The 14,777-nt window shown below is 40.7% G+C and overlaps 1 protein-coding gene across 2 annotated transcripts in view; it reads right to left on the reverse strand.

The window, feature by feature from the left end:
* ate1 (arginyltransferase 1) overlaps positions 1-7,784 on the reverse strand; it is a 65,903-nt gene extending 58,119 nt beyond the window's left edge. For both annotated transcript variants that reach the window (XM_030771490.1, XM_030771491.1), the window contains exons 1-2: positions 7,684-7,784; positions 469-532 (exon numbers count right to left, since the gene is read on the reverse strand). In XM_030771490.1, coding sequence (XP_030627350.1) covers positions 469-532; positions 7,684-7,783 — 164 coding nt within the window. In that variant the 5' untranslated portion in view covers position 7,784. The remainder of the gene's footprint in view (positions 1-468; positions 533-7,683) is intronic.
* Positions 7,785-14,777: the final 6,993 nt, after the last annotated feature.

Raw genomic sequence — 14,777 nt, forward strand, 5'->3', positions numbered from 1 at the left:
ATAATATCTTAAATATATTCTCCACAAGAAGAAGGGAGAAAACACAGTCCAATGGGAAAAAGCTTTCAAATTTAATCCACATTTGACAAACCACACCGGAAAATTGACCAAAATATTTGAGCCATTCAACTTCGGCTGTTGGTTACTTCTGCTTTATGGCAGATCAAATTTTCTGTTTGAGAAGAATTTATTTTGAGAGATTTAACTCTCTCTGTAAACCCACCCATACCAATAAGTTCAAGAAGATGTCAACAAAAACTGTAAACACAATGACTCCACGAATCTTCAATACTTCCAAGAAAATACACATTAAATCACTTCATTTCACAACACTTCATTGGGCCTTTGAATATTCTTTTTCACCAAACAATTTGAGATGAGAGATCTAAAGGAACATGGCTATTTGTAATCATACTTAATACCACAGAATATTAAAACAAATATATGAAACTTAAAATGGCACCATACCTCCTCCAGCCTCTGTCAATAAGGTCCTGATAGTCCTGCACAGTCATCGTATGGGCCCACATCCCTGAGAGAGAGAGGGAGAGAGAGAGAGAGATTTTAGCACTATAGCCATAACAAAATTTGGAAACAAAGGATTTGTTGTAAACTTGTAAACCATGGCAAACAAGCCATTTTAAATGGGTTTCCTTAATGCACATTCTGGCTCTGAAGGAAATCAAATTGTAAGCAGCCTACACTGGAATTTCTAACAACAGGACATAACAACTGAAAACTAAGAAAAACGTAGTATTTCAGTAACACAAATGAAATGAGTCAAATCTGGTGGCCATTTCACTGCCTTAACAATTACAAATTACCATAAATTGCTTTGAATGATACTATTCTATAAAATCACAAAGTCAAACTTTTTGCAGCTCAGTCCCCCTGCAGCCACACCCTCGCTCCACAGATCAGAGAACTCCAGACATGAAACTGAAGACGGATGGTTGGGTGGGGTGGGAGGTGGTATTTGAGAAGTGAAGATGGATGGGTGGAGTGGGAGGTGGTATTTGGGAAGTGAAGATGGATGGGTGGGGTGGGAGGTGGTATTTGGGGAGTGAAGATGGATGGGTGGAGTGGGAGGTGGTATTTGGGAAGTGAAGATGGATGGGTGGGGTGGGAGGTGGTATTTGGGAAGTGAAGATGGATGGGTGGGGTGGGAGGTGGTATTTGAGAAGTGAAGATGGATGGGTGGGGTGGGAGGTGGTATTTGAGAAGTGAAGATGGATGGGTGGAGTGGGAGGTGGTATTTGAGAGGTGAAGATGGATGGGTGGGTGGGAGGTGGTATTTGAGAAGTGAAGATGGATGGGTGGGGTGGGAGGTGGTATTTGGGAAGTGAAGATGGATGGGTGGGGTGGGAGGTGGTATTTGGGAAGTGAAGATGGATGGGTGGGGTGGGAGGTGGTATTTGGGAAGTGAAGATGGATGGGTGGAGTGGGAGGTGGTATTTGGGAAGTGAAGATGGATGGGTGGGGTGGGAGGTGGTATTTGAGAAGTGAAGATGGATGGGTGGAGTGGGAGGTGGTATTTGAGAAGTGAAGATGGATGGGTGGGGTGGGAGGTGGTATTTGGGAAGTGAAGATGGATGGGTGGAGTGGGAGGTGGTATTTGAGAAGTGAAGATGGATGGGTGAAGTGGGAGGTGGTATTTGGGAAGTGAAGATGGATGGGTGGAGTGGGAGGTGGTATTTGGGAAGTGAAGATGGATGGGTGGGGTGGGAGGTGGTATTTGGGAAGTGAAGATGGATGGGTGGGGTGGGAGGTGGTATTTGAGAAGTGAAGATGGATGGGTGGAGTGGGAGGTGGTATTTGGGAAGTGAAGATGGATGGGTGGAGTGGGAGGTGGTATTTGGGAAGTGAAGATGGATGGGTGGGGTGGGAGGTGGTATTTGAGAAGTAAAGATGGATGGGTGGAGTGGGAGGTGGTATTTAGGAGGTGAAGATGGATGGGTGGAGTGGGAGGTGGTATTTAGGAGGTGAAGATGGATGGGTGGGGTGGGAAGTGGTATTTGAGAAGTGAAGATGGATGGTTGGGGAGGGGAGGTGGTATTTGGGAAGTGAAGATGGATGGGTGAAGTGGGAGGTGGTATTTGAGAAGTGAAGATGGATGGGTGGAGTGGGAGGTGGTATTTGAGAAGTGAAGATGGATGGGTGGGGTGGGAGGTGGTATTTGGGAAGTGAAGATGGATGGGTGGGGTGGGAGGTGGTATTTGGGAAGTGAAGATGGATGGGTGGAGTGGGAGGTGGTATTTGGGAAGTAAAGATGGATGGGTGGGTGGGAGGTGGTATATGAGAAGTGAAGATGGATGGGTGGGGTGGGAGGTGGTATTTGGGAAGTGAAGATGGATGGGTGGAGTGGGAGGTGGTATTTGAGAAGTGAAGATGGATGGGTGGGGTGGGAGGTGGTATTTGAGAAGTGAAGATGGATGGGTGGGGTGGGAGGTGGTATTTGGGAAGTGAAGATGGATGGGTGGAGTGGGAGGTGGTATTTGAGAAGTGAAGATGGATGGGTGGGGTGGGAGGTGGTATTTGAATATACATGAGCTGGGTTGGGAGGGAAAGAGTGAAAGAGTATCTCTGTAAGGACCGGGAATGTATATGTATACTAGAGTATGTATACTAGACGGTGTAGAGAAGAACAAGAAAATGAAATTGTGTGAATGGATGGATGGATGAATTTAAGTCAGAGTTGTTAAGACAGACAAAAGTTCAATAATTCACAATCCAGAGAGTGACAAAAAAGTAGCTGCATTCCTTTTAATTGTAGGTTGAACTTGTAACAGTTATATCAGACACAATGGACGAAAGCAAAAATATGAAATGACAATTATGGATAAATTTGCATTTCTGAATAAAAAGAGCATTAAAAGTCATGTGGTTCCATTTTTTCTTTTAGTGACTTCAGTTCCCAAACTATTTTTGAAGATTAATAGTAGAGCCCGACCAATGTAGAATTTTTCAGACCGATACAGATTTCGAATTGATGATTTAAAAATGCGGTAATAATATATCGGCCGATATTTTTTCTTTTTTTTGAAACACATAACCTGAGCAAAGATTTTCTCTAACTTTTATGTGTAGTTACTTAAGAGTTCTCATCAAGATAACATCACATAATGCAGTTTAAAAATAAACTTGTTTTATTGTCATAAATAGTACTTTGAACAAAAGTACCACAAAATATATTAAAGTTTTGTTAAATAATGCAGTAAACTGATACAGCGACCCAGAGTAAATGCTGCTGTTGAATGCATCTAATACTAGATGACTGCAATGAGGACTTTGGGATTTCACACTACACATTTGAAAGAGAGATAACTTTGTCTGGCTATCAAGCCATGTTAGATACTTGTTCAGCTCACAGTTATTCATGTGTTCCCTCTGGTTTAACAAGTTTCAATGCACTGTCTGTAACTACAGACATGCCAGTCGCCGATATATTTCCCATTGCTTCACTTAGGCACAGTAAGTTAAACGCTATAGTTTGACTACTCATTAACGTTAGCAGTCTTCCACTGATGAACATGGCATTGGCTAGTTGTGGGTACCCTCATTTAGCAATGGACAGCGTTATAAGCTGCTGTATGCAATGGTGCGGGAGAATTTTTAGACGTGACGAGGGAGAAATGATATGACCGTTGTTTGTTTACTCACTAGAACTGCCACACTGTTTCATAAATAAACCTACAGTCAAGTTTGTCAACAGCTTAGACTACACCACTCAACCAGTGTAACATAAAACATAATTTTGATGTTGGACTGATGGTACCGGCTTTCATTTTACTGCAACAAACACAGGTATGGCTCACATGAATGTCATAACATGGCTGAGGGATCCATCTTCCATCTCTCCGTTTCTTTTTTAACTGTCATTTATCGGCCGTTATGAACGCCAATACCGATTTATCTGCAGTTAGCTCACATCGGCCGATAATACTGGCACGTCGATTCAGTGGTCGGGCTCTAATTATTAGGCTGCATATGCAATTTCCTTGCTTGGCCCTGTAATAGCAGTAAGCACCACAAATGCAATGTCATCAACACTGTAATGTTTCCCTCACTGCACACACACCTTATTTAAAAACCTTTGACCGAAATATCATTTCATCCTATGCGCTTCCCAGTCACCATTTAGTCGAGTATGTATGAGCGTGTGGTTTCCATGGGAAACGTACTGTGCAGCCCTTAAAAGCACATATGCCAGCCATTGTCCTCTGTCATGCCACCTGGCCCTCAGATGAGATCATCTCATTACATCTAAAGTAACCAGGTGCCTGTCACCGCAGATTTTCCATTGGTCGAGGCTATGCGGTGTATTCTGTCAGATTCCTGTTATGCCCCAGGCTATAGAGAACCCCGAGCAGAAGCAGACACAAAAGACATTCATTCTAACATTGGAAAAACTCTGAGCAAGCACAACTGAAAATACTGCTGCAGTAGATTAGCGCTTCCCTTCCTAACCTCAAATGCCTCTAGAGCCTTGGAGGCTCACAGATGCAGTAGTACACCTACTCTATTAAAACCTACCTGGCCCTCATAAACCTGTCGTCTTCCAGTTATTACAGATCTGTACCTGAGACTACAGATTAACAACAGAGACATGTTTGGTGTCCCAAACTAAATACCATCGTCAGATTACAGAGCCAAGATTACCTTAAGAACAGCCATTCCCGAATAGCTGGACCTGTAAGAAGGAAGCCAAACAGCCTATGTCTGTAAATCCCACACCCGCTCACATCTAATATGTCACAACACTTTGCTGTGACATTCTGGCTGACCTTTCATTGGTAGTAATGCCCTGACTTGTAAAAATACAACTTGCAACATCTTGATCTTCTAAAAAATTGGAGTCAGAAGATAGTGAAATAGTAGAGCCTGACCAATATAGGATTTTTAATATTTTAATATTTGAGGATTTAAAAATCTGATCAGCCAACATTTTTTTTTTTTGAAACACATAACATGAACAAAGATTTTCTCTAACATTTGTTATGTGTACTTATTTAAGAGTCCTGACCAAGATAACATCACATAATGCAGTTTAAAAATAAACTTGTTTTATTGTCATAAATAGTACTTTGAACAAAAGTACCACAAAATATATTAAAGTTTTGTTAAATAATGCAGTAAACTGATACAGCGACCCAGAGTAAATGCTGCTGTTGAATGCATCTAATACTAGATGACTGCAATGAGGACTTTGGGATTTCACACTACACATTTGAAAGAGAGATAACTTTGTCTGGCTATCAAGCCATGTTAGATACTTGTTCAGCTCACAGTTATTCACGTGTTCCCTCTGGTTTAACAAGTTTCAATGCACTGTCTGTAACTACAGACATGCCAGTCGCCGATATATTTCCCATTGCCTCACTTAGGCACAGTAAGTTAAACGCTATAGTTTGACTACTCATTAACGTTAGCAGTCTTCCACTGATGAACATGGCATTGGCTAGTTGTGGGTACTCTCATTTAGCAATGGACAGCGTTATAAGCTGCTGTATGCGATGGTGCGGGAGTATTTTTAGACGTGACGAGGGAGAAATGATAGAACCATTGTTTGTTTACTCACTAGAACAGCCACACTGTTTCATAAATAAACCTACAGTCAAGTTTGTCAACAGCTTAGACTACACTACTCAACCAGTGTAACATAAAACATAATTTTGATGTTGGACTGATGGTACCGGCTTTCATTTTACTGCAGCAAACACAGGTATGGCTCACATGAATGTCATAACATGGCTGAGGGATCCATCTTCCATCTCTCCGTTTCTTTTTTAACTGTCATTTAACAGCCGTTATAAAAGCCGATACTGATTTATCTGCAATTAGCTCATATCGGCCAATACTACCGGGGCACCGATTTATTGGCCAGGTTGTATTACATAGTTATGGAGGAATGGCCAGAGGTCATCCAGGGTAATCTGTGGACAGTCTTTTACATGTCACTGGCCTTCTTTAGGAATCAGGTCTCCGTTTGGACTGGACCACTCAAGGACGCTGTCTGTCTTGTTGCTGAGCTACTCCACTATTGCTTTTGTTCTGTGCTCAGGTTAAAATCCTATCACCAGTCACATATCCAGAAGTTACTTGTACTTGACAACATCTGTCTTTTCCTATATCTTCAGAAGCTCCCCTGTCTCCGCTGCTGAATATCCAATATGCATAATATGTGCAGCATGACCTGGTTTCTTTCTATCTTTTTTTTTTTTCCCTCTGTTCTGTGGTGCACATTCGATGGCTTTTATTTCACCGTCACTTCCTTTCTCCTCCTGAGTAAGCTACTATTAGTACTATTAGGATATTACACCAATTAAAGACATTAGAGAGTTGCATCATATTTTGGAAGAAAGTACAACTGTTTTTCATCTCTCCCTCATTAATCAGAATGATCCCTGACTATGCCATATAACAATTTCCCAGTAGCTCTGATTGGTTACTGTACCAGAGATCATTCAAGTATCATGGAAGTAACTTACGCGGCACAGCTGAAAGAGGTGAAGTTTTTAAATTTAATCATCTGGTTTATGAAGCCTCTGTTTGGTTAGCTTCTTTTCACTGTCATGGTAACTCTGCCCACAGGTGCATGCACCTGTGTATTGGAAACCCATGAGCCAAGCGTGGTCATGCAGTGCAGTTTTTACTTGGGACAATCATCTCACTCTTCAGAACTGTTTGATGGCAATAGATGTTGTTGGTGACACTGACATTTGATAATGTAGGCATAGTCCACCAAATAAGTGTGCACTGGAAGCATAAGGTGATCGTGCAGTTTCACTGAACAATGAGTTTAAACCTCAGATTTGTATTGAAACATTCAGCAAGTCTGAACAATAAAATTCTATGATTTATTTTTGATAAATGTGAAAAGTCACATGAATGTTCAAGAATTCTGCACCAATTACTACAACCAGATACAATACAACAAGCTGTGAAAAAACCCCACAAGTGTCCATTAGCAAATTTGGAAAACATGCGCTTGTATGCACCGTAACTGTGCATTAGATGATAGAACGAGGACTGACAGCTGTAATGTTCTAGGCGCTTGAGAAACAGAGGTAAACAGCAAGCATTCACTGCGATGTTAGATACTCTCATTTGTGGCAATAATAGCTGACCATATGAACAGCTGACACTTAAAAAATTGTTTTTAATTAGTTTTCTTGCTGGATGTGTTTTTTAGGGCCTAGAGAAAGATAGTCTCAAATCTTTCGTTCATTCGGCAACTTGCCCTTGGCGACATGTCTTTAATTTGCTAGCTGAGGAAAGGCGAAAACATTCTCCTGTGATGAATCCGAAATATAGCCACTTCTCACTCAGCAAAAGAGATCAGTTTACATCAGTGAAACACGATGTGCTAAAGATGTTAGAAACACTGCGACCGGATACTTTCCTAGAAGTCGACGGTTGCGCGAACCTAACACCGCTGATTTCACAACCAAAGATATTTAACCATTATAACTGTGCTTGGCTAAATAAACACACGCAAGAAACTTAAAAGCGAGACATTTATTGTGGGTTCTCGCATAGTGTCAATGTTACACTATTCAATGTTTGAGGGGCCCACAGCAAAAGAACTTCCTGTGAATGTAAATCTAGGCCATGAAACACCACCGTCAACTCTTAAAAATGATGAACAGCGCGAACGATGGAACCATTGTAATTGTCACTCACCGTGAGAAAAGTTCCCTCTCTCATTTTTACAGTAACCACAACGATGTCCACCGTCTCCACCAAAATATTCCACGATGCTATACGAACTACCTCCTGCCATTTCACCTCGGATCCCCGGTTCAAGACCACAACTAATGTGTGAAGTCTGCATAAATAAGAATTCTCCTTTAAACGTTCGACAGGCGGAGTATATTTCAAAATAAAGGTCCTACTATGGGAGCAGCAGAAAATGTAACCAGTTCTTTTAAAATATTCAGCAGTAGAATAACTTTGCAGAAAGGTCGAACATTGGGTCAGTTCATGAATTAACTCATCAACTCCAGTTCAAGCAATGAATGTGAATAAAGCATTGTGGAAACTGAATTGGAACTTAGAGTTAGAGTTTCAGGAAGTTTCAGGAAGATGGATTGCATTCCGTGATATTAAATGTAGTTACACTCTGTGGAGAATGGACATCTGTCTAATCCCACACTTTGTTAAATTTATGTATGGATAGTTTAAAACAGGAGTATGACAGCTGCATAGGATGTTGGATCTGTATCAGAAAAACTTCTTTGTTTTTTAAATGACAAAAATATGAAAGAGCTATGGGGGAGAAAAATGCACCTGATTGTGCTAATTATTTTATGGGATACCTTAAACAAAAGTATGTTGTAATGGTTATGTTTAAAATCCATCTTACATAACTTTTTCACATGTAAAAATGATGATGATCTGCTTTTATTTGGACTAAGACAGAGACAGAACTGACTGTATTCACAAATGATATTAAATCAGAATTTAGCAAAGCAAATGCTTGGGTCCCAAATTAATAATTCAGTATGCTGTTAATACGTTACTGATTGTCCATAATTAATATATTAGCCAAAAATTTATTAAGTCTTAGTTACTACATAGCAATAAATTAAGTACTTAGCAACTAGTCACTGAGTATGCTGGTAACTGATAATTTAGTTTATTATCACCTAATAATTTATGGACTCATTAACGATCTAGAAACTGCTGGTAAATGCAATACTAATAAACTGGCAAGTATGTTTGCTCATTGTCATGCCCTGTTCCTCTCCTTTCCCCTTTCTATTGGTCAGTTTGGTTAAGTTGTCTGTCACTTCCTGGTTTCCTTATTCAGCCTCATTGGTTCACTCATTGATCCCAGCTGTCTTCAGATGGTTCTGTCTTGTTTAGTCATGTATAAATATTCCTTCTTTTGCCTTCTTTCTTTGTTTGGAATTGTTTGGTGCATACGCTACACTGTAAGAAATTCCTGTAAAAATACAGCCAACTTCTAACAGTAATGTACTGTTTTCCCAAAATACAGTAAAATACTGCAAAGTCTGATTTTTTTTTTTTTTTAATCTTTTTTTTTTTTTGTAGCCAAAAACAAGATTGACCGCTAACAGCAGTCTGTCGTAAAATTTGACAGTACAATGCAGTGTTTTCTTTTTTGCAGTAGTAGAGCAGTGAGCCACATGCAACAACTGACTTTCAATCATTCATCCTCCTTTCTAGAAACCAACAAAAACGTCCGTAACATCACACTGAGAAATTAACATTACATTTGTGAATCTGGTTTCCAGATTTGTGAGATAGGCCTTTAATTTATGCTAACTAAAACGAGGCTTGACTTGGTGTTTAAGAATGTGACCAGTTCAAAGACAGACAGCTGGAATTCGAAAACCCGAATTCAAAAGCTTGAGTTTGAACTCAGGCAGCTCAAGTTCGAAAGCCTGAGTTCGAAGGTTCATGCAGTAGACACGTTTACCCGAACTCGTGGTTCAGCTCATGTTCAATGGTTCATACAGCAGAGCAGATGATTCTACCCGAAGACACCCAAAGACTTCTCATGTTCCAGGTCGTTCTGTCGATTCAGTGGAGACACCATTCCAGTATCCCATTAGGCCTAGCCAGCAGATACTTCTTTGACAGTTCTGAAACAAGGAGGTAAGAGGCTGAAAGACAGGCAGGCTTGCTTTTGTGTGACAGAATACACACTTTTGAGTAGCGAATAAATGTGATGTATTGGTTTATGTTACCTGATTAAAAATTTGATATTTCAAACTTTTTGTTCAACAGTTAAACAATAGCACTGTTTGTGAGTGCCATAAGCTGGAGAGATGAATGAGGAAACATACCGGAAGTGCAAAAGAGCTAAATGTTGAAACCCAAAAAAAGCCCAATTCAGTTTCTCAAACTGCTCGAAAGAGTCGGTTCATTAAAGTAAATCGAACTGCCCACCACTAGAGCAGAGTTTTGGGAGTAAACTGTGGTTTAAATTTTACAATGATGACCTGTGAGCAGTGTGGTCGTGCAGTGGGTAGTGCTGGCACCTCACAGCAAGAAGTTCCTGCGTTTGATTCTTTTCTGCGTGGAGTTTGCAGGTTCTCCCTATGTCTGCGTGGGCTTCCTCTGGGAGCTCTGGTTCCCTCCCACAGTCCAAAGACATGTAAGTCAGGCGAATTGGAGATTCTAAATTGCCCCTAGGTGTGAATGTGTTTGTCTGTGTGTCAGCCCGGCAATGGACTGGTGACCTGGTCAGGGTGTTTCCTCACCTATTGCGCTGGGATAGCAACCCTAATTAGGATAAGCATCCTAGAGAATAAATGAAGTAATGAAGTTACGGTAGTGACACTGTATAAATACAATAAAACACTGGTGACCACAGCTGCCAGTATTTTACTGTAAAAATTACATTCCACAGTACAGTACTGTAATAACTTTCATAGCATTTAACTGTTGAAATAAATTACGGTAGTGACACAATAAAAACACAGGACAATACTAGCGGCCACAGCTGTAACTGGGACTGGCACTTAGTTGTCTGGCGATGCTGATACTGAATGCTGGTAGGCTGTAGCTGATACCCTTCCATCATAGGTATGAGACAATACATGAGCTTTGGTGATCTTGGAACCTGAGTAATAGAAAATGTGAAATCAATATGAGTAAAGAGGGCTCACCTGGCTTGATGGGGACTGAGACTCTTGGCAAAGCTCCAGGATGTACTCCAGATTGCCGTAATCCATCAGAACTATGAATTGTTCTTGGGACCCCTCCAACCAGTATCTCCTCTCCTGAAGTGCCAATTTCATCACCAGCTGCTCAATGTTCCCCATATCACAGTTCCTTTCTGCTGAAGACTTTCTGCTGTCTTAAGAAAAAGATACAGGGATGCAGTTTTGATGTGTTACCATGTTGTTGCGACAGCACTTCCCCCATGCCAACCTTGGAAGCATCCACCACAACTACAAACTGTTTGCTGGTGTCTGTGAGGTGTCAGAGGCGAAACATTTCTTCAGGCAGTGGAAAGCAGCTGCTGCCATGCTATTCTATTGGAGGGCTCTGGCATTTCCTTTAAGAAGAAAACTGAGAGGTGACCGCGTGACCGTGACCGTCCTGGGTTCTGATCATGAGGTGATCTAGGCAATCTTCTTCTCCATTTTCTGTCCCGCTGGACCAGTGTGACAACTCAGGAAGAACATGGTCATTTGCTGATACACACACTTCTCAGCCTTCACAAACAGGTAGCATTTTCACAGGCATTGCAGGATTTGGCAAACCTGAGAGATGTGTTCTGGAAGGGTGACAACGGATGAAAATATGTATATAATGACAAATCAACTCAACAGATCTCTCAGCACATCATTGAAGAAGGCCTTGAAAACATAAGGTGTATTAACTAAATCAAATAACATTACGAGGTATTCAAAATGACCCGATGTGGTAATAAAGGCAGCTTTGCTGGGTCGATAATTATTATGGTGACACTGAATGCTGGTAGGTTGAAAGTGAGGGGAAGGAAGACAATGTTCGGACATTTACTGTGAACTCATGAGAAAGACAGGGCTGGTTACTGTTGACTTAACTGCGACCTACTTGTCTTTGTGTGTCCCCGAAGTAAAGTGCAAAATCATCATACATTTATTTGTGATTCTACCAGTAAACCAAAGAAGAATAATGAACAATTGAAATTTTATTAAACCAAGACAGAAAAATATCAGAAACAACTAGCAAACCTGGTCAGTTTTAAAACCAACATTTCATAACACTAGAAAGAACTGAAACAGATATTTTATTGTGGAATCACATTATGACATGTGAAAGAAAAGAAAATAATCACATTTCATGCTCATGAACAGAAATTTGTGTGAACTGTCATGCCCTGTCACGTTCTCTCTCTCCCCCTCTGCTGGTCATCTTTATCGTGTTATCTACTTCCTGGTCTCTTTGGTTCACCCTATTAATCATTAGTTACACCTATTTTAGTTAATTTAGCTTTGTCTCAGTTTGTACAAATCCTGCTGGTTTTCGCTTCTTTGTCTGTGTGGAATTGTCAATACCTGTGTTGTAAATGCTAGATGTCTGAGTTGGTTATCCTCCTGTCTGTAAGTTATTTGAGAAGTCATTTGTTAAACCTGTTCTGGTCAATTCTGAGCAAATCTGCTCATGCATCCAGACTCACCTTGAGTTTGTGTCATGAGCAGATTTACACGAACACGTTAGTGTTTTAAACTGCGTAGCTTTCTATAAATGATTTAAAAAGAAAAAAAAAACCTGGTCAGTGGTCTGGCATGTAATAATGTAACAGAGCCTTTAGGCTAGAGAAGTGAACTTGGTACCAAAAGGTCGTCGGTTCGATTCCCCAGACTGGCAGGAAAAATGCGTGGGGGGAGTGAATATACCTGCCCGAATTGCTGCACCTCCGTTTGGTCCTCCCCTGTTCCGGAAGTTGTACCTCAGTGTGCCACAGAAAACCAAACGGAGGGAGACACAACAACCAACAAACACTACAACACAAAAAGAGCGTTTAAACCAAGCGGTAGGTACAGTAAACACGAGAACAAACATTCAAATGTGCAGTTGTGTGTGTGTGTGTGTGTGTGTGTGTGTGCATTACGGTAAAGTTGGGTGGGTTTTTATAGTGTGTTTTAAACTGTAGGCCTGTGAACAGGAATTGGAAATGTTTGTGTGTATGAAACTGGGCAGCCTGCTGCTTGAGTCAGAGCCCTCTGTCACAAACACACCTGTACACACACATGCAATTTAGATACAGGTTTCCTTTTATTTCCTATAACAGAAATGTTCTACATATGTCTTTGAATAAGCAGCCCAGAAGACCATCTCTGTCCAAGGCCTAACCTTTATGCCCACTCAGTAAATGTCAGATGCTCTTTTAAACTGGTATTCCTGTTCCCTAAAAGACAGCATATTTGGCTTTTACATATTCTCCGCACCCGTTCTATGTTCTGGGTATGTCCCACACTGGCAGGGTCAGCACAGGTTCTGCTCTGATTGACAGTGAAATGAGTGTAACCTGCAGTGGGAGGGGCGCTCATACAAGCTCTCTGTTGATCACTGATTATTGTTGGCTCCTGATGAATGTGTCTTCTGATGACTGGGAGCAAGTGGTAGCTTGGGTGTTCTCTTCACAAGCATGAGAACAGGCTGTCTGTTTTCTTCCTTAATCCGCAGCGTCCCAAAAACCCACTTTCTCTGTTTCCAGGTCCTGCCATATCTTCCACGACCATGCCAATAATAATTCACGTCAAAAGCAGTCTGACATTAGACACCAACTTGGTACAAAACTCTTACTCCATATTGTCCATCACTTGGTGTGTTTACATAAACATTAATATCCAAATTAATATCCCAGTTACACAGGGTATTGACACATTGCATTCATGATTCTGGCCATGTACTACTCTCAGTTGCTCAACAGTCATGAGGATATTGTCACTGTTGTATGTAGCATAGATGTACTTGTATGCGTGTGCCTAAATCCTAAATCCCAATTTACTCACTCTCTCACTCATTATCTAAGCCACTATCCCAGTGCTCATGGGGTGAAAGGCAGGGAAACACCCTGGACAGGTCGCCAGTCCAACACAGGGCAGACAAACAGACAAACACACACATTCATACCTAGGGGGGAATTTAGCATCATTTGAATTTGATTGTAGTAATAAATGTTGACAGTCACATTTCTATTCTTTGAATATGTGATAAATCATTTCCTAGTTTAGTGAACCTGGTGATCCAGGAACTTTTTAGTAGAAGTTAATTCCAAGAGTATTACTGTACTTGCTACATTAATGCTATTATTTAATATGTCAATGCTAATGAAGAGTTCATATGATTAATTTCTTGGTTCAGTGTTCAGGGCACTGAGCTATAAATAGATTTTTTCAGAATAACTCTAACTTAACTGGGTTCAGATTAGGGCTAGGGTTAGTGTACTGGAGGACTGGCATGTTTGGCAGGTGGAAAGAGCAGACATATAGGGAAGTATTGCAAGTATGGTGATTTTCTTTTTCTTTTTTAAGCTGCTTGCAGGTAAACAGTGAACAAACAATCTTCACAGAACTAGACACTGTATAAAACTGCAAATGACACAGAGATGTCTAGGCCAACTTTTATAGTTTCACATGTACGCAATTTCACATTAGAGCCGCGTCCCCGACATGGAATCTGCGTCACATTTATCTGGGTTCAGACCGACCCACTTCACCAATACGTTTTACAGTAATTCTCCAACATAACTGCAACATAAACCTTCAAAAGAGCATAATTCACCTTGTATACTGCAGAATTCCTTCAATGTGTGAAAGTAGAACTTATATGCCGCTATCTGTAACTGCACATTATTCTGTTTTGAACTGTGGACATGTGCAGCAAAAGTGCACATCCACACCAGGGGAAAGTTTGGGTCAAATAATTCTCATATTTGCCCTGTTGAAACAAGACTACTAGCAGTCTGGTTAGCAAAACACAAAACTCAGTTGTTAGTTTTTTTTTGGTTTTTTTTTAATGTTTGTTTGTTTGTTTTCCCATTAAGCAACTCAGTCCACAGACAGGGTATATACTGATACAAAAAATAACAGCAAATAAAATAATGTCATTTGTAAGTTGATCAATACATGTAATGCACTTGCTTAGCTTGTATGACCAACTTGTGTTTCATCGAGTCCATACAAACAATCATTTCTTTTGTCCCGTCAGTTTGTACTGTACTGTTTTATTCTCCAATTGATTGGTGCACATTTGCTGATGGCAGCAAAATCATACTATCACACCACACACACACACACACACACACA

The sequence above is a fragment of the Chanos chanos genome, chromosome 4 (assembly GCF_902362185.1).
Source record: "Chanos chanos chromosome 4, fChaCha1.1, whole genome shotgun sequence".
NCBI classification, from domain to species: Eukaryota; Metazoa; Chordata; class Actinopteri; order Gonorynchiformes; family Chanidae; genus Chanos; species Chanos chanos.